Source organism: Ruditapes philippinarum, unplaced genomic scaffold (assembly GCF_026571515.1).
Source record: "Ruditapes philippinarum isolate M1 unplaced genomic scaffold, ASM2657151v2 ctg620_1_1_1_1, whole genome shotgun sequence".
Taxonomy (NCBI): Eukaryota; Metazoa; Mollusca; class Bivalvia; order Venerida; family Veneridae; genus Ruditapes; species Ruditapes philippinarum.
Genome location: NW_026863506.1, coordinates 196,537 through 223,990, shown reverse-complemented (window position 1 = coordinate 223,990; position 27,454 = coordinate 196,537). Strand labels below are relative to the sequence as shown.

Genomic DNA, 27,454 nt, shown 5'->3' with positions numbered 1-27,454 from the left:
ATCCTTTTATGTATTTGATTAACATTTGTTGGTGTATGTATATATGTTTACATGATAGAAAATTGTTAAAATTAAACTAGATGACTGTAGACTTGGTTAAATGTGTTATTGCAGTGGCAAAGGCAGTGTTGTTATGAGATGGTATTGATGTTTTGCTTAAACAGTAATTGTCATTATATACTTAACAATACGTAAGACTTGCATTTGTTTAAAAGACACATACATAGCTGTATGCCAGTAATTTGATTATAGTTTCAAAAAGAACACCATGTTTTCTTGCTTTATGAAAATTTTAATACCGATTCGTTTTAGGTGTTGACAACTGCAACAATTTTTTTAGAATGCCATATGCGCGTGTTGATACATGAAAGCACTTCATGTTATTTTGAATGTTTCAAATTACAAATAATGGAATAATGGGTTTGACAGATTGCATTGCAACGGAAACAGTTTCACATTGAACGCGATGAAGTATTTATTCATGCAAGTTGTTTTCTATATTTATTGCACCATTTCCGAGCACTCACTGCTCTGTAAATACATTCAAATCAGGCACGTTTGAAATGAAAATAAGTTGTAAACAATGTATTAATCGATTGGAGGCGAAAATGATTTCAGGGAGTTGCTCATGTACCTTAAATTAGCTTCATAAGTAATGACAATTGAGATTTAGTTTGATTAAAACTATTGATTTTTTGCTTATATTTTTATCTTTAAATGAAACATACACATGCACTTTTAGATGCCGAGGCAACAGGTATATCGGTTACATTTCAGTTGAAAATTTGTACCATTGCAATGAAACATCATTCACCCAGTAGTTAAAATCGTATCAACACAATCTCCTCATGGATGTTAGTTTCTTCATCCCCGGAAACTATCGGACTATCCTTTAGGGAGGTTTACTCGAAGTTTCTTCACAGTTATCGTCCAATAAGACCTTTTCATTGTGGTATTGACAATATCGAAACAAAAGATAACTAATGGATAAAATAAGACATTACCATTTTAAGACACAGTCTGTCTGAGATTAATTGATATAATGCTGCAGTTGAAAGACGCTTACATTTTAAGATGTCTACAAAAGTAAAAGTAATATATCATTTTAAAAAAGTATTTATAGGTAGGCGTTCATATTTGACAGATAAGATGCCAGTTGAATTTGACGTTCAGTTATCAAACATACATCATTTCTCAGATAGGTGAAAGGTAATTTTGCTGCTTTCCATCTATCTTCCAAAAATTCAAAAACCGTCTAAAATTGCCTACATACTTAATTAAATAAATTAGTAATTATCTTGCTAAATATATAGGAACAGTTCAAATAATGTTTCGGAAATAATTCATTTTCTTTTACATAATGTATTAATACAGTTTAAGGACGTGTTTTTGCACTTTACGCAGTCGGTGAATTTTCGTCTCCCATCTTTTAAAAATGATCTGTGCTAGAACACCAAAACAGGATACAACTTCTGAGATTCTGCCGGTTTCTCTTCATAAACACAAAGACTCTTCTAGAATTAATTTTAGTGTAAATAACTTGGTGTGACTGGCATCAATGTATTCATTAAAATCTTATTTATTTTGATTGCACTCGCTTTGTAAATTATTTCAAAGAGTTGATCCTCATTTGCGGCTGACAAAAATGTTTTAAAACATTTATCATATCCATTATGAACATTTTTTACAGAAAATGTAACAAAATCATTAGGAATAAAAGTGGGCAAAGACGCAAAACCATTTCAGAGAGATATTTCATACTGTGACCAGATTGCTATAAAAGCAGTAAAAGTCGTTGTATTGGAAATATTTTAATATATTATTGGAGACGAATCTATGCATTCTTTATTGTACTGATATAACGATGCTTTAGTAGCAAAGTAGGTGCTTTCTTAATATGTGTTTTATTTAGCAGATATCTGACTAAGTTGTTAGTTATAGTGTGTGACCAATTATTCGACTGCCGAAAATTCATCATTCAATCATTCAAGTATTCAGTTGATAAACGTTAGTTTGTTAAACTAAACCAAAAGTGATATGAAATTAAAGCTAGGGAAAATTTAAATGTGGATAATGCCACTTTGAGGATTCTATTTAATAAAGATCGTCTGTTTCAAGAAGTCACCAATATTGTGGGTGCTTTTATGAAGATATAGTCTTGCAATGAAAACGATTATTTTTGGGACAACAATAGTGTCCATATACATCGAGCAGTTAAAATAGTGTACGAGCTTTTATTAACAGTGTTGTGAATTATTTTTTCTTGCCAAAATGGCTTACAGAATTATATAATATGGCATCGTATGGTACACACGAAACAATTCTTGATGTACCGGAAGTTACCTTTGCTTGTACAAAACGAACAGCCAGGTATATATTTTTTGTTTAATGCTAATATATTTTTTATATGCTAATATGCTAGGAAATAAAATAATACAAATATATTTTTTTAAATAATGGATATTTTAACTTGTGTTGCATTTTTATGTCATGCTCGTTTTGTCGTAACATTTATAAACATACTTTGATAAATAAAATAGTTTGCTCATGTTTTCATTATGCTCCAAAGTAATAATAAAATGAAACTAGATCAGTGACAAAAATAAATTTTAACCTTCCCACAGTGATATTGTATTGGTTAAATATATTTTTATCATTATGGAAGTCAAATATTTGAATAGTTTTCCATGTCATTTGGATAATTGTCTAGTACTAACATTTATGCTTTATTTAAATAACATGAGCATTACTAAGAGCTGTGAGTGAGATAAATTGTGTATCTCTCATCAACTGTAAGAACATAATAACGTTATAAAAATCCATGTCTAGACCTTGATAAATATTTAAGTAATCAAATACCAAAGAAATGTCAGTAGAAATGTGCACATTAATAAAGCTGCGAAGCATTCGATTCTGTTTTATGATCTCTGATTTTTCGTTTGAAGTTAATCATCGGTCCAAATGATATTAAAGATTAATTATTCTTTATGTCTTGTATTTTTTATGTTCTTCCTCTGATCAGAACATCAAAATGATCTTCTTATTAGCTTGTGATGGATATTGTGTAATAAAATAGAATAGCATTACATCAGGCTTTACCTTTGATTATTTAAGTATGCCTTAGAAATAGAAAAAAGAAGAAATGGAATATTGCTTTGACACTTTCCAAGAGGAAACGATTGTTTGAATAAGAAAACAATGAACGATGATCACGGTTTACTATTGAACCATTGTAATTAAAAATGTGACTGTAGTATAGCACGTTTTGATTGAAAATTAATGAGTTTTAAATGTTGTGTTTAAATTTCAATGAAAGGCAATATTTAGTTATTGACATTATTTAGAAAAAGAATAAAACTTAAAAGGATAAATTGGAAACACAAATGAAGTTGTTGTGTTTAATAAAAATGTTATAATATCAGTAGTAGACACAGATTACCGCACATAATGTTCGGCTTTAATTCGCCAAGGATCTAGTCATGCCAAGTCAAATTGCGAGGTATCTTTCTCCCGGTTCAAAATTACTTGCTTTGACCAGACGTTGTATAGATATCCGCAGTATTTCATTTATTGTATTGTCACATTTGGACCATGCCATTTTCTGTTTGTCAAATTGTGTAAGATGTCAATTTATTTGCTTCTCTTGGAATGTTTAGAGCTGTCCAGTCTTCTTTTGTCAGTTGGTACTCTTTCTCGTGATTGATACAGTTCCAAACAAACTAATATAATCATGCAATATATGGCATGAGTACTTGTTCCATACGCACATAACTCTTAAGAGTATCCTAACAATAAGTTCTTATAAAAGAATAACGCTATTGCAATCAATATACGAAAAGACAAATTTTAAGCAAAAAGGAAGAAAATAAAAGAAACCAGATACGTCTTAAAATGCATTATCAAAATATATCTAATATAAAGAAACATCTTATATAATAGACAAAATTAATGCACTTTTTTAAATGTTTAACCTATTTATTTCGGTATGTCCAATCTGAAGTTAATGTTTATATGTATTTCACGCCCTAGTGTTCGTGATATAAAATCGTCTTATAAACACTTAAAAGGGCGGGTTTATGTTTCAAATCAGGTGTTGTTTTATTCTTTGAAGTGTCAAGCGGATTGCCCATCATGTAATTAATGCACTATCTAGGTTGTCATAAATTCATCTAAAGATCTCAGTAATATGGATGATGGATTCTGTTTCAAATTGTGTTTAAAATTAAATGTTAGAGTTTGTACTGAAGTTTCTTTTAATTTTACTTGGATGATCGGATTTTAACCCATTTAGAGTTAAACATAATCAGGTGTCATTTTCTTATGAATAGAAGATGTCGAGACATAAATATTTTTAATATTTCGTTCAGTTCACTCTCATTATAATTCAATGATTTGTCTGAACATATTGATTCTGTGAGATCGATAATGCTTTCAAGTGTTTCCTTTATATAAAAGCTTTAAAAAACTTTTAGATTTATTATGAAAAAAGGACAGAAAGGCTGCCAATACTTTGTCTGCAATGTGGCAGGGTCTATTAATTGATGGTTTTAATTAGTTCATAAATATTTCAACGGTTGACAAATTGAAATTATGGATTTTACTAATTGCATTTCAAGGGAGAGTGATTCATAATAAATAACACTGAAGCATCTACAAGTATAGCTTTTTTCCGTTTATTCTGCATCATTTACATCGTTATATTACACGTGTCTGTCCACTTTAAGCGTTATGTTTGTGAAGATATGCTTCAAAGAAAGTGTTAATGTGATAATGATTCTTTTGGTTGTTCTCTTGTATTTTCCTCTAGTTTAATTGCATATATTTTTTAGATGATATCTTTTAGTACAAGGTCATTAGATCTTGCTATTAGCCGAATTCAGTTATCTTAAGTTAGAAAAAATAATGAAAGTAAACATTGAATTCGTATGTTAAGATATGATATGCATGTTAACAAAAATATATAAATTGTTCAGCCGAAAGAAGTTAAAATATCGCCTAATGGTTACTTTAAATAGGTCGTGTACATGAGAGGCATTTGAGCAGGTACTTTATTTGCTTTTTGAAATCATTTGATTCTTATTGCTTGCATTCATTTTTATACGACATTTAAGTCACCCTTAATAAACACATTTCCATCGATACAAGATGAATATTTATTAATATATATGCATCACGTTACTCAATGAATCAAAATCAAACACGAAACACAATTTTAAGGTAGTAGGTAAATGTATTGAAAGGCACCAACATTTCTTTAGTTAGACATTATGTTTCTGGTATGAGACGTAACTTCTTCCCTGCCGAAAGTAGGTTTGGTTATTTCGTTCAAAGTGTATATACCATAGCTTTCATAAACATTCAGAATTTCATGACTGAATAGTTTTGCAAATATAACTCAACTAAATGATTGATAATACGATACCACAATAGATATATCTATGCAATGACTTGGCACTTTAAACGTAGACTCACACAAACAACCTTTGACCCCCCTGGGTAGTATTAGAGGAAACTAATGGCGTTTCTATATTGATCTCATCTATCAGCAATACATAAATAAATGCAAACGCTGCAATTTATTGGTAATAAAGAACTTAGTATTTGGTATTTTAGAAACACCATGGCAACGTTTCTGAAAATTTAAATGTCATTAGAACAAACTATGGACAATTAGAAAGCCACCATGAAATGATCAGGTCATTATTTGTCAGATTTTTTAATGTTTGTATGTTATGTATAAGTAGCTCATATGGGTTTTAACCTAATTGATGTGTATCAATTTCACGTAATATTTTGTTTTGTGAAATGATAAACAGAAAAGCGAGTGTACTTGATGTAAGCTAGTTTATATCAAATATCCTATTATATGAAAAGATGTGGCTTGCCGGGAACTCAATATTGTTATAATGTTTACATTGGCTGTATTATGTTACTTATTGTCTATCCTATATTTTGCTGTTTAATGTGTCGTATATCTTTGTGTCATAGATTATGTCAGTAACAAAAGTTGTAAGTGTTATGAGCTCTGGAGTTCTCTTCTCTTAACTTACAAATGAATGCTTTGATGATGTGAGATTCTAATTATTTAAAGCCAAGAAGGATAGAAAAGCTTAATTATCAATTGTGCTTGCTTAAGCCCCGATTGTTAACAATCTGGATGACATTAGTAGTTTTTCTGCAATATGTTTTATCACAATTCTAACTTAAACTGTGAAAATAGACAATGTCTGTGTTTGATCGAATCGGGAGAAAAATATTAGACTTGGAATACATTCTCAGTATTACTTTTGTATTGGTTTGTACTTTTCCTTTAGGCATTTTTACTAAACAAATGGCGCGTGTCGATGATTGCAAGCTTTGTTACCATCATGGTAAACGTCTTGTGAAATGAAAGTTGATATCGTTTTTTATTGGCAAGAACTTTTGAAAAAGTCGTACTATTATATAATATTTGTCGAAATATTCAACTGTATGTACGATGATGAAGTAATTGTATGAATACAAATTAAAGACATAACTTTCTACATTCATAGAGATATAGAAGGGAAATATTTTCGAGTAACAAGTTTTATTGGTATAGAATAGAAGGATCCTTGATTCGAGTAACGACCTTTGTTGGTATAGAAAGGGAAGATCTTTGTTTCGGGTAACGAACATTTTTGGTAAAAAAGGAAGGATCTTTTTTTTATTTCAAGTAACGAGTTTTGTTGTTGTATAATGAATTTACTGTAAGATTGCATATATGTGTATTTAATGAAATACCAATACCATAGACAGTATACATTAAAGAGATATCTACGTTTGAAATGTCGAATGACATTGTGCTTTTCAAAACTCCTAACACAATGTTTACTTTTTTAGAAATATAACAATCGTACAAATAAAAGGTCAAATAGCAAAATGGCGTCACATTGCACATATGAAACGCTTCTTGATAAACCGGATGTAACGTTTGTTTGACAATGTACGAAACGGACACAGTAATTTTGTCTTTTTATTTGTACATGACATTACATTGTCAAGTAACTAAAATTGGGTATAGCTGCAAGTGTAATCATATATTTAGTCATATTTAAGTTTTATTCTGTTAGCGAAACTAAACATACTCTGACTAACGGACAATTCAATGCTCAACTTCTCTATTACAATTATTTACTTTAATTGAGATTTGAACACAGCTCTTTTAAAGTGTTATATTTCTTAAACATCGAAAAAAAAATCATTTCCATCTTGTTATTAAATTTAAATATATCGTTTTTTAATTCTTTTTAAAACTTTTCTTATATTTACATGAATGACATAATCATTTGAAAAGTTGGAAGTAATACATATGTACGTTTGTATATAAGTTACTGGTATAAAATGTGTAATCATTTCCCCAAATATTGCAATCAACGTTTAGTTGTGAAGAGGTATCAATCAATTTGAGCTTTCTCCTATTCCATGGAATTATGGGCATTTTCCTTGCTTTAATCATTTGTCAGACTGATCTGTTAAGTCATGTTTGCATATGTTCAAACGATCACGGGTGTTAGGAGCTTAAAAAGTAATGAATATTTAATAGATGTTTCGAGAGAAGGGAATTGTTTTTGTGATTATTGAAATGAAATTTAAATTGAATGGGAAACGAGTAGTATCTTGGATTTTATTGTACGTTTGTTAATTGAACTACGAAAAAGTGATTTATTTGAACCAGGCAAGAAATATAAAGTTCGTGTATGGCAAAATGAAAAATGTTTTTGCATCGAGCACACTTCGGATTTTACCAAGTGAAAGTAAACGTGAAAATTATTAAAGAATGTCTTTTTAAAATTGCATGGAATTTTATTATCCCGTAACGGGTAAACTTTAAACGACTTTGTCAGGGAACATGTTCAACAGTTGTGTGGCCTTCAAAGTCTCTTTCTTTCTTCCTTACTTTTCATTTCAATCTAAAATTATGACACAAAACCACTTTCGGAGTAGAATGTCTCCATTCACGTGTCATGAATGTCATGCATTGTCTTGCACACCATGAAAATAAATCAAAACTACAGTGTATTAAATACTTAATGCGTTTCACAGCAGAATAGATAATTCGATAATGATGCCCACTCAGGCACATTATTCCTATTATGATGGAATTGCATATAATTCAATCAAAGAATTATGAGCTGAATGGCGGAAATATAATAAAGTTTCCATTATATGTTTTAGTGCATTAAAAGTCCTATATATTGAAAATTATATAATATCTAATGAAGCTTTTTCGTTTCATTTGACAACAGAAACTCTTTGTTTGTTTTTTCCTTTTTATATGTTGTAATAAGCATAGGTAAACCTTTTTGTCATACATCCAATGTATTTTTACTGTACAATTATTATCTTTAATTCAAAATTCATACATATTTTGTTTCCAATTTGAAATAAAAAAAATCATATAGACGAACACATTTTTTATTATTGTGAAGAAATATAAATGTAACTATCATGAGCATCAACCAAGCTTTGATTTCACTAGAATCTTGAGTATCTGACATTGTGCCCTATTATGAATTTGAGCCTTTGGATGCTCTTATTCAGTCTGGAAGATCTGCATAGGATTGCATGTTAAACAACATTGCCAAAAACATTCAATTAAACACTAAAATTTTACTGAGATCTCACGAAAAAACTTAATTCAGAAAGCCTTAGTATAAATTTTGGTCCTTTATTACCCCGGTCACAATACAAGTACATTAGAAAATACAACAATGTTGAATGTTTCTTTTTCTTTCTCACAAAATGCCTGTCATATCAAGTCATTTCATTTTTTAGTTTGAAATCTTCTCAAGTATGCAACAAAAGTTATATTGTTAACTGTTTGATAGCGGATTCCCGCTGCTGTTTCTATGTATGTCATAAAATAATTGAGAAAAAATGACAAGGTCTTATTTAGAGAATTGCGTAGGGAAAATTATTTTGTTCTTCTCATTTACTCTCAGATGATAATAGCATTGTTAGATAATAATAGCACTGTTAGATAATGATAGCGCTATGAAAGTCAATGTCTAGACGTGACTTCATGTAATGATACAACGATGAAATGGACGCATAGAAATATATGAATTATATACCAAATGTCAATTAACTCTCTTGTTATCCTTAGTTTAGAGTTGATTCCTTGGCTTGCATGATACCATCAATGTTTTTTGTCATTTTTTTTTTATTGTTTTATTTGATTTTCTTGATAATATACATGTGAAGTCTATAGCCGGGGAAGCAAAAGTTCGCGAACTTCCCCGTATTACTGAATTCTCGATATATTAAAGTGTGCTCCTTTAAAATGGTTACGTATCAGTTTGATGTAACATCAAAAACTATACTAAATTACGACAGAAAATGACTTTTTTAAAACATTTTATACTTTTTTAAAGCAAAAATGTTTAAAAAATAAGTTTTCATAAAGTTATTCCAGTGAGAGAAAATCTCCGGTTGAGACATATAAAACAATAACCATTATGTTTGTTTGAATTTTAGAGAGATTGAATAGCGCCTTCAGCATTTAACATTTTAATGGCACGGAATACTGGAAAGCAATTAAATGAAAATCAAGTTTGGATTGAAAACGTAATTGCTCTTAACTTTTTATGCACATTTGTTGTCAATTTTATCACGCACTGTGGCTATTTGAATTAATGACTGTACTGTAGAGCAAAATAGTGTGACTCAAGCCGGAGCTTTTAAAGTTAAAATATAAGTTCATTGTATGAAACTATGTAGAAACTGTACACAAGAGAAAGTGATTTTAAAGTATCAATTTGCTCTTTAACGCACGCACAGGGGACGTTGGCCGGCAAAAGCTGACTCTTAACCCAGGTGTTAAAAGCCCTGCCCCGATCACGAGCATGTTTTCGTTGTCTCATGACTCACTAGTACACGTTAACACCGAGACGCAAACTGCAATAAATTGTTTCCTAATCCAAATACAAACTAATATGTTTATAGATATCCTAAGTTTTGCAGAAAGAGGTATCAGATTTAAATTTTATTTGACTCATGTACGGATGTAATGTAATTTATTTCAATGACGATATTAATTGAACCCATTTTAGTTTAATCATTCGTTTCTTAGGTATTTTAAGGACAGAGCAACACTTTCCGAGATTTTCCTAATCAGGTACTTGCTAAGGGAAACAATAAGTTAAGAACAGGCACATGGTCTGTGTCGTTTCAACTCCCTCGTCACAAATTAATGATTCACCTGCAAATGTTGATTCTACGCTCGAACATTTAATTGTATTTAAAAAAAATAGCAAAAGAAAAAAAGTTAGAATTTCCTTTTTTCTACCGCTTGTACATGTAATAACTGGCTTTAGTTAAGTTTAAGAATAAAACTGTAAGAGTTTTTAACCTTGACGCCCTAACATGGCTGTCAATTGATACTTTTTTAAACAGAACACACATATTTCAATGATACTATAAATTAAAATTTATATATAGATTTTCCTTGTTCATTACAAAATAAACCTATTGAAAGTTTATTGAACCATTAGTTGCTGCTCTATAATTTATACTGCATAATTTACATCTTTTTTCAAAGACATAAAATACAATAACAAAAAAAAGGATATTTAGAGATTTTGTGGTCATTGTATGCATGTATTCCATTTTTAATAAAACTTGAATGTAGTTGGTGTTATCTTTAACTTTTTATTTATAAACCAAACAGATATAAATAATTTATAAAAGTTAAATAAACATTGACAAAACAATTTGCACATGATGACATGGTACATACGTCATGGATTGTTCTTAAATGCAATCTACCATTACCCATAATATCTAAAAAAAAATGACTTTTTTGTTTTTGCCCATGGAGTTTAAGCTGTTATGCTTTTCTTTTGTTTTCTTTTCTTTTTGTGTGATCGTGTAATATTATACAGGATAAAACTCGTATGATTGTTTTTCAATATCTTTAAGATATATTGCTAAATTATTAATATAAGCTAATTACTTCATTATTTAAATGACATTTGCCTTGAAAAAATCAAAAAAAATCATTACCCACAGTTCTTTAATACATCCAGAGAAAAGGAAATCCATTAGTAAGACAAGAACTACTTCGAAATTGATTTGTTATTCAACTAATTTAAAGCAGATTTATTGGAAGTAAACGACGTCGTACGGGTTATTGTATGTTTTATATCGCTGTCTACTTACAACATAGACAACCTTTTTATGTTGGAGGGTGTTTCATTTCTGAAAATGGGAAGTAAAACAACAATAAAACTGTTGTTAGGTTGTTATTTATTTAAGAACAAGCTTTTTTGCATAGATTTTCCGTTTAGATGATGCGTTATTTGTTAGGCCATAACATATAATATCATGATATTGTATTATTTTTACACTTGTTTATTATGTCGAATTATATATTTACTTGAGTAATCATCACATCAGTTGACTTATGTAGACGACTTTTATCATGAAAGCATTCGTGTATTTCAAAGAAATATTTTTATAATTAATAAACGCACATTACGGGTTAAAATTTCATTATTATTATAATGCATGAACTAGATAACAATGTTACTAGTATTTGCAAATTTCTGACTTGCATGAAGATGCAATATAAAATAAGGAACGGGATTTTCGTGAAAATTTCGACTGTAATACACATTGCGTTGCACGCAGTCCTTGCTGTGAAATTTCTTTCTTAATGATCTATACTATATTAATAGGAAGTGACAAGGCAATAAAACGGGTCTTTGGAAATAACATTCAGTATCATATTTAGTGCGGAATAAAACCATAAAGTCTGGGTATAGCTGTCTCAACATCAAATATTAACAGGTTACGTTGGTATGAAAATTAAATAAGAATGCATATGTCTTAAACGTATACATGTCGTTATATCCAGGGGGACAATAGATAACGACAATAAAATATATGTTTATGAAGATTTATTAATATTATAGAACGTAAACTTTGTGAAAAATTTAAGAAATTTAACAGGGCGAAGTCGTTTTTTAATGCAACAATTTTAATCTGGAAAAAAAGAAGTTTTGTTGACAATGCATGCATGAATAGAATAGGATAATCTGTAATGCTTATTATAGTGTTTACGTGTACATTATTGTAAAGATCAAATTCACTGCCTACTTTGATATCTTTAAAATGTTTCTTGAAAGTTTTTTATGCTTCCGTCACCTACCGTCCTTTCGTAAAACCCTTTAAAATTTTGACGTGCACTTTTCGTAGATTTTTACTAATTTTTTATTGATATAATTTTTCCTTAGTTTATAAATCATGAAATATGTTTAAATGTTGCGTGTATAATATGTTGCAACCTTTCTTCTTTAGCAACACTTTTCATAACTAAAATGCAATGGTTAAGCCAAAGTGTAAATAGTATTACTTATGAATGATTGTTGTTCAAAATAAACAAATACTGTATGCATATTATGGCTAAATAATAGATAATAAGACAACAGACAAACAATAAAACAATATTTGAATCCCCTGGGTGGTATTAGAGGAACAATCGACGCTTCTATATTGATCATATTTATTAACAATGAATGAGTAAAGAAAACAATGCAACTTCTTAGTAATAAAATAATTGATCTTTGGTTATTCTAAAAAAACAACAATACAATTTATCTGAATATTCGAAGTAACAATTAAAAAAGATGAGATAAAGCAAGGATGTAATTCAAAGTGAGCTTATTTCATGTATTGCATGGTAAGTGATTAAAATTTGTTTTACACAACCTATATTGCTTTCATTGAAAATAAAGGCATTTTCTTTTATTGTATTATTTTAAAGTCTTAAACATAGTTAAAATTTAGTAGGTATTTGCATTATTTATTATTTGACTGTTCATCTTAGGAATCGCTATAATAGATGAAAGACTTAAGCAGATCCGATACATTTTTTGGACTGGAACTATGAATGTGTTACTCAATTGTAATTGGCATTTCTTACAACTCAAAGACAAAATAGTGCAAATAGACGATAAATATTCGAGCGGGAACAGTTAAATCTTAATACCAGCAGAGAGAGAAAGTGATGCTATAGAAGCAAAACTCATTAATTTTCTAAGTTCTAGCATAGTATTGGTTTAGATCTTCCTCTGGGCACATTTATTGGGAACAAACCGTCGCATGTCGAAGATTGCATGTTTTATTTCGATAATGGTTCACGGCTTCAGAAACGAAGTAGGCATCGCTTTTTATTAGAGGGAAGTTCGTAAGGTATGGAATATGATTTAGCACAGCTATGAATGGAATATCATAAAGCATCGTCTATGAATGATTCTCGGTAATATTCATGAGATACGAAATTCTCCTCTGTAAGTTATTATTTAGTGTTTAATGGCAAATCGTGACAGTGGTTTCTATGGAAAGGAACGTTTTTGTGTAAATATCAAGCTTAGAAATGTGGAAAAAAACGTTACGGATTTAAACTTTTGAGATAACGTTTGACATGTGTTATTATTATATCAAAGTTGCTTAATACATAAGAAATGCCAAAATGGCAAAAATAACGATATAAGATGGCTTCGTATGGCACTCATGAAACTCTTCTTGATATACCGGAAGTCACATTTGTATGTACGACACGGAAAAGGTAAACATTTTTGTAACAAATCTTTTATGTTGAGGAAAAATGCTTAATATTATGGTTTTTTGTTTGTTTTATTTTTAGAAAAAAAAATATTTTGAATTAATGTCATAGTGCTATTGCACATTCAAAGATATATATATATTGACATTAAAATTAAAATCGGTTCTAAATTTGACTTAATGGTCTGGAAAAAACACTAAACAGATAAAACAATAATTGATAACAAATTTGTGTATTTTTGATTACAATCTTTTGTGGATAAGCTATCTCAAAGAAAGGAAAATGTGTGCATTGTTCTGTTAAATTTGTAGATTTTCACTTATTTACACTAAACGTATTTCGAACCATGTAACTGAGAAAAGGGGAACAAAAGCTATTGATTTAAAAGCCAAATGTTTTAAATAATAGCCATATCTTATCTATATTATAATAAAAAATTATCTTTATTTGCCTGTTAATGAAAAACTATGCTTACTTTGAGTATAAGATATATTTAACATGGTGTTCAACTGATGAAAAAATGATATGATATATGAATTGATTGAACAATCTAAAAGAATGATAATTTCATAAACACATATTAATCAAATGAATGAGAAACTTTTTCAGTTTTCTGTGTATTGGTGCATTAAAGAAATCTGACATTTTGCATGCTGTGAAACATGTTAGCAATATATTTCAGATGATATTTAATTGCTCGTTTTTCCTTGTTCATGTCAAACAATGAAATTTAATGTTGTTTTCGAATTTCAGCTTTCTGTCTAATCAGCACTTTTCCTTATTTAAAATCACTCAGAGCTGGACTGCTAAGTTTTTTCTGTGTCTTTTCATTAATAAAATTTATTCTAGAATGTTTGCATATGTGACAAACAATTAAAGCAGTAAACTGGAAAAGCGTTAAATATCTAATTGTTATTTCGAGAGCTAGACATTATTCAATAACAGTTAACATGTTATTGAAGTAAAATGAGACTTCTATGCTTAGTTTTATATTTAATAGACTGAAAAACAAATATCAAATGTATTATTACGTAGGTGTATTATTACAAAAAATGGGGGGAAATGTTTCTGAAGAAACACCCTTTTAGTAATTGTAGCAATATGTATCTCCTGAAATACAATTGACAGAAGATATATTGGTTGAATAGTAATATAAATTTTATCATGATAGTAAAAAGACTGTTGCAATAGTTAACATCGGAAGTAAATTTGGTTAAGATGTAAAGAAGAAAAAATCTATGAATTCTATTAATATTTACGTGCATAATCCAACTTGCTTTGTTTTAAGGAAAATACAAAAGGCGACCTAATTTGGGTTGAAGAAGTTCTAGCAATCCCATAGTCTTTTCATGCACGACTTAGTTATAATTATAATTTTGTCTATTTTAGACAATGTATGCCAACGTTAATCAGTCGATAGCTTAACGAAGTATGTTCCTTTATATAGTTTTGTCATGAAACGATCATAGATCTTTTTTTCCCTTATATTACATTTTTACAACGATAATGTTATTTAACGTGTCACAATTGTCATGTTTTATATTACACACCAAACGAAAGAATTCCAAATTATTGTGCATTTAATACGTCATGCAATTCACTGCGGAGCAGAGCATTCGACAATGGTGCATACACAGGTCAATTATCTCTATAACAGAGGTAAATTTGTAAAACTTTAAGTCTAGCAATTATTATCTCGGAAATAAACTAGGAAGTTTGAGACTTTACATAATCAGATATTAGGCGATTAAGGTATTTTTATGTAAAAGTTGGAATGAAGAATGAATTATTATACTGAAAAATATAATTGTTTGTTTTTTTTCTTCTTTTTTTTATATTTCAGCTAAATATGCTATTCCTAATTCAATAATTCTAGTAATTGGAGTAGTTTTCTTTTTTCTAAAATATGTTACAATTTTTATCTTTTATTTTACAAAGAAGAAGAAAATTGGTAGCTGATCGATTAAATGTATGAAAGGAAATACATCTGTTTCAAAACTGGAAAAATACTGCATGCATAATATTAACATAGTTCATTTTTGTTGATACATGTAGTTAAACTTCGGATGATATTTGAAAAGATATATCTCATAGAAGGACGAACAGAAGTGGATATTATTAGGAGAGGGCACAAATGATTAGAATATTAAAACTTGATACTTTTGTTTTGTGTGTTTGTTATATTATTTTGACATGAATCAATTTGTAGTTTTATTGCTTAAATTAATATATATAATATGGTAAGGGTGTTTTGTGTTATTTTGACCGATTTCCAGTACAACGTAAAGTGATTTTAGAAGAATACAATAGAAATATAAGTAGTGTTTTTGGTCGCATGTAGGAAAACGCACACTACATGATAGTAATGCATTGTTGATGACATATTGAGTAAAAGGTAAAAATATTTTCACAGAACCGAAAAAGTTCGGTAAGTAAGTTAAATAGAAAAACCCTTCTTCTGTCACTAAAGTTTCAAAGGTTTCAAAATGTATTGGCTTTCGACATGTAAAATGTCTTTGGCCATATTTACAATAAACATATATGGCAAAGACAGGCATATTGTATAATATATACAAAAGCATTCAAATATCATACAAAGTATGAGAATAATTGATATTTCAAACAGAAATATGTTCAAGGGTATTGTTTCTTAAGTTAAAAACATCTTTAATGTATTTAACAATATTACATATTTTTTCTTGTTCTTACTTGACATATAATTATTAGAAATATTCTTCCTAGGCAAAATAAGTAAGCAAGATCGTGAGTCTATTCATGTCTACAGGGAATAACGGTCTTGTGAAAGAAGCCGTGAATTAAAAGTTGGATTGAGAAAAATATATTTCAAGTCTAAAAAATGCCGTTTTATTTAAACACAAGCACTGATTTATATATCCTGGTTATTTGGAAGTATGAATTTGTGCAATAAATGTCCGTTTCTGTCCGTCTGTCAGCACTGTTCAGTATCTCATTAATCACAGACAACGATTGTAATTTTCTATTTTTATTTCTTTTTATGCATGTTTCGAAATAAAAAAGAAGAAGCTGAAAGTAGCAAAAATGTAAGCTGACATTTTGACTTTATCTCTCCCAATAATTAGTTCACAAACACTTAAGCATTAAATATATCATTTTAGCATTACATATAGGTTATTTGTAGGTATCAGTAAGCCTCATTAAAATGAATAAACAGTCTGCTCAAATTATCTTTTCATTACTTATGTAAAAGGAATATCTAAAAATAATTTCTATAAATACAGACAAGAGCAAACCTTTCACCTAAAAACATCTGCTAGTTTCTGACGAAAATCAGTAATGGCATCTTTTGTTTCCTTTATTATCCGAGAACAGGCAACCCCGCGTACCAATGTGTCATCAATCAAGGGGGGTGCTTAATTGAATTTGACTTAGATAGGTCAAATAACAACATGCTGACTGACCGGTCAATATTGTTTGTTCATTAGCAAGGCGTTAAGCGTCTATTCATATTATTTAAGTACATAGCTTGTATTTCTGTGAAAAATATCGTTGAAAATGTAAAGTAAATGCAATTTGTATTTTTTGTATCAATAGTAATTAGGTCCATCACCGTTCTGTTAGTATGAATAAGGTCGCATGAAACTTAAAAGGTAAAAAATGTGATTTATAATATAATAACATAACATTTTAACATAATAATATTTGTGAAACAAATCATGCACGTGTACAATCACATGTTTATTCTGAAGAGTACATATCAAACAAATAGATAACTTTATTACAACCTAACAATACATAGATTGTAAGTGAGTTTAATGTAAAATTCATTTACTTTTTTATAAACTCTTGCTATAGAGAGAATTAACAGTAAGATTGTCTTCAAAATATGCAACTCGATATATCCAGAAAACAGAGATAAATATTAAGTGATAGTAAATATTTCTAATATACGGAATCTGACTAGGATATCTTGTTTTATGCAACAGTTCAATATATGAAAATGATATTTTTTTTTGAAAACAAGAATGGCTATAAAATCATTTAGTCGCCATAAAGAAATTAAAATTTATTTGTACAATGTATTTGTACGACAAAAATAATGAGATTGAAATTGATTTGTACAATGCATTTGTACTACAAAAATCCTCACTTGATAAATAAGAACTGACTGTGAAACATGTATATAGCACATGACTTCCTTTGTTTTCTATTGCATATAACACTATTGCGTACATGTATTTCGTTATTTTACGTGCAATATTAAAACCATGTGTTGAGCTTCTGTTATAAATAAAACTAATTTTATAAACCATTTTTTGTGTTGTAAAATTTAGTCGTGTGATAAAAATCTGACATGGGCCTCTTTTGAATAACACATTTCTGAACGCATTTCAAATGAACACTTTTGTCAAATACATAAACAAATATTATATAATATGAACATAAATATTTTAATTCAGTAAAGTACTTTCAGTAGCGTACATTTGTGCATTTATATCTGTCATATAATGACTAGTAATAGAGTGTAAAATGACTTGTATATTTTCATTGATAGCTTATTGTTGTTGATGTTTCAAAATATATTTTAAAATTTGAAAACTATATTGTAGTTTAACAAAATAATTACTCAATATATCGATTAAGAAACGCATTTATACCAATTTAAATGTATACACACGTATAAACACTTCGCTGGATCAATCTATTTCTTTCAGTAGCATAGCTATTTTGGGAAAAAGCAATACACACTTTGATTACCTAAAAAAATATAAAATTCGGAATACGCCACGAGCAAAATCTGTGAAGAATTGTTTCTCATGAATTGCAACAAGTTTGTTGGTCATTTATTACCATATGATTTCCCAAAAGGCATTGTCAGTCTGTGAGAAAGCGAAGGATTTGAAGTGACAGTAATTCTATTTGGTTTCCTGCTTGGTGATTCAGGACAGTAAACATGCAATCAATTGGATGAAACAACTTTTAAACTAAATTTGTTTTTTTATAGTTGTATGGTATGGGAGTTTTAAAAGTTCAGCTTGTTTTAGTTTGGTTTGGTTTTACGGCTCATCAACACAGGTTTTTCATATGTTAAAATTTAAGATTTGTTTCAGCATCCGTGTAGGACTTTCATGGGAAAGCTGTTTATTTTGATGATGTTGCTTTTTTAGAATTTATTAAGTTGAGTTATTTCACATATAGTAAACTGAAAGAAACTGTTTATGTGGACGCATTGAATACATTGTAAACACATAAAAATGAGGCGTAATGTTATTGTAATAATGGAACTAAAGGCGTATGCCACACTTAAGGAAATATCACATTTGTTTTCTTTTAGAAGATATGATGAATATACTTTTGAATAGCTAACATATACCCAGTATTACACAAATATTTGTCCGTGATAAAAAGTCTATACTGGAATACTTACATTGAATGATTGATGCAATTCAAATCACTTTCACAAATGTATAGAAATGGATAATAAAACAGCCCTTATAGCTTTATAGTATGGTTTTATTGTATTTTAAATGAAACGTCGCTTCGAGTCAGACCTGTTGTACGATGCTCAAATACGCTTGAATGACTTGTCTATGATGACATGTGAAGAGAGGGAAATAGAATATTTTGACATGAAAATATAGAAGGTCAATCCATGAAGATTCCTTTGATTTTTGTTAACGGAATTTCTATGCAATGTATATAAGAGCTTCAAAGACTTTTACACGTGGCCTTGTCATAAGAAATTATATATTGCACATCTTGAATTAGTGATAACTCCATGCAACTTTTCTAATTACGAAAAAGCGGGAAAGTAAAATAAATACCAATGGATAGAAGCTGCAGCAGGGGATTTAACTTCAGTGATGAGTGTTGAGCTTTCATGTTTAAATCTGAAATAAATGACAACACTCATAGATCAATTAAAAGATAAAAGGTACTGAAATCCCTTTGGAATGAACTTATGCAATTAAATTATTTTAATGATGGAACAATTTTATAAGGAAATCAATAAAAGCAGAATGCCTAGTTCAGTGAGCAGGGAGGGAAAGTAAAAAAGGAGCCTTTTCTGGAAAAAGAAAAAAAGATATTTGAAATCCTTTAAATAAGAATAAGCTAAAAGTAGAACATGTTGGTCTGTTAAAAAGGTTACGCGCTATAGCTTATACATTTCTTTAAAGTCACTTGTATAGGGCGTGATTTGTTATTAGTTTCTAGCTCAAGACCCCACGGCTTCGATGCGTTCACCGCTCAACTTTACAGCGTACTTTTGAGGTCTTAACATATATTATTGGGTATAAAGATTTTTGACATGTTATATACGGTCATATAACCTGTCAGGAATATTTATAACGAGTTATAATACAGCAAACTATTTTAGAGACAATACTGAGGTTTCTGCAGAAAATGACAGCAGTCGGGAACATGTATATAAATTTATATAAACGTCACTATTATCCAATCAAAAGCGACGTTACAAACGTGCAGTATAAATAAATCACTGTAACACTAATTCTAATCGTTGTTGTAAATGATTTAATGATTGAAACAATTTTACACAATAAACATACATTCAAATCGACGGATTGCTTTTCACAGTACAATATTAAGATAATGTAGAAATAAACAAGATAAAGCATTATTGCTTATTGACAAGATTGGTTTCCTTCTGGCATTAGATAAACTTCTGCAATACCATATTAATGAGACGACGGGCATTGCAAGTAATAAATCTTTTGAATAATGTACTTAGGTAACTCGAATGATCCCTGGCTTGGAATAATTGAGTTAAAAGTCTTATTTTGTGCAAAATGATTTCCCCAAAGGCGGGATAATTACGTTACCATTTGCGTAACTCATTCACTAACATTGACAACTATTGGACTTTATGTTCTTGCTGAGGTGAACAAGACGCTGTTTTGAATAAGTCAGACATAAATACTTGAAAAATGAAATTTTCCTGTTCCCCAAAAGAATAAATAACATTTATAAGAATTTATCTCAACATCGAATTTCCGATATAATTAGATTATGACAATAAACCATCCTGTATATGTATTTGATTTTATTATACAGATTTTGTGTTAACGCAAAAAGAAACACGATCGTCATTTCAAGACATGTGTATGAATGAAATGTTTGATTATACACATGAAAATGAAACAAAAAAAGAAATTTTAAAAGAATATACTTGAATTGTTGAATTGCATTACACATATTTCCGCACTCAGGTGTTGTTTTCCCAAGGGCAATTGAATGTATTGCTCAGTGTAACTTGTCTTCGAGAGCTTTTTAAAGCAATTTTTGTTCTTTGGACATAGACTTCGGATGATTAAAATTGTGTTTCTTATGTAGCACATCGTACATCACAACCTTGTTAGACAAAAAGGAATCTCTTTACACAGTAAGAAAAATTTAATAGACACACCATGATGACACGTTTCAATGCTGTTGAAATTTGAAATACGTGCTAATAAACGTGTGAGTATAGAACTATCGACAGAGATCTTGTTTCATATTAAATCATTGTATATTGCGAGGGCGGCTTCATTGCTATATGAATGATTGTAAAACCAGATATTGCCGATAAGTTTTGTTTGGTATTGGCTTTTGAATAATTGTATTTTAATTGATATTGCCGATTTCTGTTGACATACACCGAGAACAAAAGCTGCAAATCAGACAGTATTGATGTCGTTTTTAAATGTAATTTTACAGTAAAATTTCCTGTTTAAAAGGGACAAGGCTTGACAACTATTCCTACGCATTATGTATGTAATTGGTGTTATTTTACCTTGCACATAATGGCTGAATACTGTTCACATTGTAATGTTCACAAATAAATATAAGCTGATATGTTATTTGATATGCATTTTGAAATGCGCAGTAATTATTTAGATAAATGCTTGTTATAATCAGTTATAGGTTAATTTTACTTTTATGGTTTGTATTATGTCAGTTGCTTTCTTATTTAAGAAATTCTACACAATCAATATCTATTTTTATTGTCCTAAATGGAGAAATACGGTCTAAAACTTGCCATTAAGGCAATTAGTTTATCTACCAGTAACAAGGTTCTAATAAAGGAAAGTATGAAACATGCATATTTCATGACCACAGAATAGTTAACACAGCTGCTGTTTGAGGAAATATATTTACTTCGTAACTGATTTAAAACAAATAACACAAAGTCGTTTGGACTATGCAGGGATAATATGAATTACTTAACCTTCTATAAATTGCTCAGTAAATGTATTTTTAAACAAAATGTCCAAATTTTACAAGTCATTACAAGTCAGTTTCAGATCTAAGTTTATTTGTTTAATGGTCGTGCCTATGATTTAAAACGTTTGAGTCTAAAAAAATGTTTTAAAAATGTTCACATGTAAGAAAATTATACAGGTAGTTCACAAAAAACTTAAATACCTGGAATAACAAACAGAATGACATCAAAATAAGTCTCCCATTATGTAAACGGAATATCGCCATATGACGCTTTAACAATTTATCGCCTAATCACCGAGGGAAAACGTTTGATAATTGAGTGCAGTTTTCACTTATTTGAGCACACAAATAAACAAAATCCTTTATTTTAATTCAATCTAAAGGATATTTGTTTTTTTCAAGTGCTAACGAAACAAGTTTCCAATAACTAAAAACGACCGTATTTTATTGTCGTCAAGAAACTCTTTCAGCAACCATTTGTTCTAATTTGTAAACCATCTATCAAGCTAATTAGATAATCAGCACTCCTTAAATTAGGAAGTAGCCTAAGTATGTTAATGATGAGGATTCTCGCACCATTAAATCTTGCAGTTTACGTCAAAGACAAATTCACTTAGCACATTATTGGAACCGTACTGTAACGAACTGCAAATTAATTTATATTTTGTTTTCCCATAAATTAACAAACACCTGCTTTTATGATAATTTTATTATTTAGTTGAAATATTATTTAAATGTGATGGAAAAATATCTTATACTATTTTATTTTCTTTTTCAGAACCAATTGCATAGAAGAAAGCGAGCCTTTGAATGAGAATGGTAGACATAATAATATTAAGGTACTAATTTATATATTTTGTATTTTATAAATAAGTACTTTTACCATTAGTTGTGGCATATTAACTGAACAGTGTTGATACCTTCTTAAAATGCATCATGCATCAGACTGCTTAGTAAAAGCTGCCTTTACAAAATTAGTTTTGGGTTATCAAATCTTTTGTCTTTCCTCCGTGAGCTTAAAAGTGCGAATATTAATGAGACTACAAACTTAGAATATTAGATAAATATTATGAAAGTGTGCGTTTTGTCTTTTAATTATTCGATTCTTGAAAAGCAGAGCATTTTACTTTAAAGCAACTATCTTTTTTCTGTTTCAAATCTTTCTCAGCTATTTTGGTGTTTTTATAATTCAAAAGAGTATATGCTTTGCTTTATTTCCTTCCGAACTTATAACATAATAAGCGCATACTGATCTTGTTTAGACAAAGGTGACTTTTTCAACTATAAGAAAACAACCTTTCATTTTGATGATTGTTGTGTCTTGTGCTACACAGTAGCCGCAACATGCTTCAAAATAGCCGCGACATACAGGGAACAAACCGTCATCATCAGACGACACATGCAATAACGGATCCCTTTAGAGGGACGTCATGCATCATTTTTACTCTAATTATTCATTACTTATGTTATTTTTTGTGATTTATCGTATTATGTTATTCAAAAATATGTGCAATGTACCCCGATACCAACTTTAGCAATAACACAAGCTGTTACACAAGTAAATTCTTAATTTTTATCAAATACATGTAAATATGAAACACAGCTAGTATTTGTAACAATGATTACTAGTGCCTGTAAAAGCAAAACAAAAATAAGTTGATTATACGTGTATGTTACTAAGCTTACTTTAAGAGAAAAGGGAAATTTAGTTATACCCTCTTACTTGTCAGATTTCTCATTAGTATATAGATTTATTAAGATTGACTTGTCAGTATCAAGCACTTCTTGAAAGAGTTCCGTATTGTTTCCTAATTAAATAACATGATTTATCAAAGACAAATTAGTTGCTTCTGTTATTGGTCCTCGACGTTGTAACCCTCATTTTCTCATTAATGTTCCCGATTTATCCTATTTGTTATAATGTAGTGAATTGCACTTGAAAGTTTTCATTATGTCCTTCAGCCGAATTTGCTGGGGTTTTTGTGTTTGTTTATTTGTGTTTTTTTCCTTCTAATTATTGTTTTACATGCTGACATTTCAGTAAACGTTGTTTTCTATTTGTACCCCTATACAAACTATTTTGGTATTGGAATATCATAAATAGTATTTTTATAAATTGCTCTTCATGGTCATTTCATTGAGATACTCATTTAAACCTTAAATTGATTTGAAATATTGTATTAATGCATTCATAACAAACTGTAAATAATCTTGTTTCTACATTTTTTAACTGTGCTTCCATGTCAAATGACAATGAAGCCATGTGCAGTAATCGCCAGATTACAAAAGCATGTTGCCGATTGTGAAACAATTGGTCTGTACTCATTAACCCGCATTAGACGGATTGGAAGTTACTGTAATCGTATCGATGGAAAGAGATCTGTTCCAGCAGGTCTATGCAGAATTTAATTCTTGGAATTCATCATTTTCAGTCACGTTATAACCTAATTGTCTACCCCTGGTTAACTACCGTTATCCGCATTTGACATCTGTTTAAAAATGGTTGTTTCAATTAAAAGCAAGAATACATTTAAGCGGGAGTATTGTCTTATTATATTCATTTGCAAACACTTGATGTCTTAATATAAGATTGTTTAATTGTAATCTCTAAGAGAAAAAAATACGTTTAACGATTTTCCTAATTTGTTACCATTGCCATATCCCCCTGATATGTCTAAGGATTTCAATATTTGATGACACTGTATCGGAGATAATCTAATTGTCTATGATGTCAGATAGTCTGGTGATAAAATCATACACTCTGTTACTCTGATCATAGAGGCAAGAACATGGAGAGTAATCTTTTTATTGTGATCAATACCAACGAATCTCTCCGCCTTTCTTTTATTTACATCGCCGGCAATGCTTTGATGTAAGCCCACATTCAGACACTGTTCATTGTACTGTATTGATAGGGATCTTAAAGGATAAATCTAACTAATCAAGATATGATGCCGTTCTGTATAAAGGTATGGTAATTAAATAATTTGTTTTATCATTTTTGTCATTTTAGCAAATTATAAACGTCCATTTGTAACACGGTAATTACACATTAAAAAGATGTATTGGAATTGTTTATCAATTAGCACAGCGTGTCGTATTTAATTGATGCGATGGTATGCTGTGGAGTAAGGCTTATATAATTATTACAAGTATTGTAATAATATGAAAACTATCTTCATCAATATTTGAAACAAATACAACAACAACAACAACAACAACAACAATTTATTTCAGCATTAAGTAATATACATTTACTTCTAGCCTACAATAATATAATAATGTGTAGTGATAGGTCATATATAGATTACATAAGTGTTATTATTTAAACAAAGGAGCTTTTGGTTAGTTACACGAGATTCTTGGTTCATTTTAAATAGATGATTACTACTGTTCTAATTCTGTTCTCCGTTTGTTAGCAAAATATAGATATTTAGATAAATTGATAATTTCTTTCTTATTTTGAGACATCATTAACTTATCAAATTTTTGCAATGTTGGCCATGTAAAATAATAACGCTTCAAAAATTTGTGTCTTAAATCTATATATATCGGGCAAGTAAGTAGAAAATGGTACTCATTTTCAATGAGTAAAGAACGACAAAATTTGCAAGTTCTTTCTAATCTTGGAATATTATAGTATCTACCCCTCTCAATTTCAAGATTGTGTGATGATAGACGAAATCTACTAAGAGCAATTTTGAAACGTCTTTCTAAACTGTAATAATCAAGATAAGGTTCGATCGAAAATGAATACTTTGTCCTACAATATGTTAAAAGTCTTTGAGAGTTATTTATTTCTGAAAACCAGGTTTGATGATATTGGTCTAATATTCTTTGTTTTATAAATTCAAAAACAGGAATATGTTGATATTTATGTAAATCGTTCCACATATCTGAAAGACCCAGTCTGTTTAATATTGTTTTAATTTGATATGCCCAGTTTTGGCCATTATAAGTTATATTGTTATCTGCATCTAGTTTTAGCATATTATACATTTGTTTTATTAGTTTGTTGTCTTCTAATTTTTGAATTTTTAACCAATACCTAATCATGTTTATTTGTCTTACAATTTTCATTGGTTCTCTACCAAGTTCTCCATATAATCCTGTCAGATTTGTTGATATATTAACAACTAGGATTTTTTCTGCAAAATTTAGTGTGAATCTTTTCAATATCACTACCTTCAATATTTCCCCATACCTCCGAACAGTAATTAAGAATTGATGCTACTAATGAATCAAATAATTAACATTTTTCACTAGTTTTGAATTCATATTGATGAAGAATAGCAAACAATCTATAAAGTGCTTTCGATGCATGTTCTGCTATGCTTTTTGTGTTCGTGACCAGTTTCCATTTTTAAAAAGGTATATTCCCAAATATTTAAAAGACGTTACTATTTCAAGTTTTTTGCCATAAAGATGAAAATCAAAATGTGTAGGTCTGCCTCTTTCGAAAATCATAACTTTGGTTTTATCTATGTTTATTTTAAGTCCAAAGGTATTACAATATATTTCGATGTCCTTAAGCATGCTTTGTAAGGTGTCGGGATTTGTAGTAAATAATACTTGGTCATCAGCATATAAAATCAAAAATAGACTAAGACTAAATAAAAGCATCGATAATGCTTACAACTGTTTATGATGTTTTATGTGTGAAGAATTTACCTATTGAAGTTATTTTTACTGTATTATTTCATTTAGAAATTTTAGTTTAATACAATGGTTACAATTGTATTTATTATTATCTATATAAATTGATTCATATCATTCTGTAAACGTTTCTTTTTGTAGATAAACATACTTATTTGAATATATTTACCAAACAGCTCTTAAAACTTATTTTCATTATTTGAGAAAACGATCTGAAAAACAAATTCACGTTCATATATCATTTCCTTGGCCCACTTAAAACCATTTTATCAATTAAATCTATATCTATACATGTAAATATTTTATAAAAGAAGGATTGTACACCTACGTGACAATATTATAATAATGACCAACAAAATATTACTCTCTAAGAGTTATAGTTTCTTATTTCTATATTGTTTTCATTAAACTCGTGATAGAGATTATTATTGCTTGTTTAATTTCTTATTAGCAAAACATGCTTAGTATGCAAGTTTATATGTCTTATTTCATAACCACAAATAACCAATTTCCTTTCGTGTTGATTAACAACTGACATTTTATATTCAAGCTATAGAAACGTTTATCCACAATACGTTACTTTATACAAGATATACGCACAATATTACATTGATATAAAAAATTTCTAGTGCTAACTGATGATAAAAATTTTAGCCATGCAATACTTTCATCAGCAATAACGTTTGATTTATGTGTTCATAAATCTAGTAAATAAGCACTGTAATCGCATCTTCCCAGACTTAGAGTCCGCAAAGGCAGCAATAGTGTATGCAAACGAAAGGAAATAAAGGTATCAAAATGTGGATATTTGTCATGACATGATAATTATGTCCACATAAGGCAAAGTTATTCCATGTGTTTTATATAATTTGCCATTAGTATGTAACTCTTTATCTTTATACAAACGTAATTAAAAGATACATTTGGTATTAATACAGTCAAATATTGATGGAATCTTTAAATTAGTGAATAGATTTCCAGCATGAGTTAGGTATTAAACTGATTAGG

At 29.4% G+C, this 27,454-nt stretch overlaps 1 protein-coding gene across 15 annotated transcripts in view; it reads left to right on the top strand.

The window, feature by feature from the left end:
- LOC132722256 (endothelin-converting enzyme homolog) overlaps positions 1-27,454 on the top strand; it is a 138,208-nt gene that overhangs the window by 92,617 nt on the left and 18,137 nt on the right. For 11 of the 15 annotated variants that reach the window (XM_060706721.1, XM_060706712.1, XM_060706711.1 and 8 more), the window contains one exon: positions 22,569-22,629. In XM_060706721.1, the coding sequence (XP_060562704.1) occupies positions 22,569-22,629 (61 nt within the window). Of the gene's footprint in view, positions 1-1,965; positions 2,371-13,177; positions 13,592-22,568; positions 22,630-27,454 lie in introns of those variants that run through there. The other 4 variants (XM_060706715.1, XM_060706724.1, XM_060706716.1 and 1 more) reach the window with 4 other exon arrangements.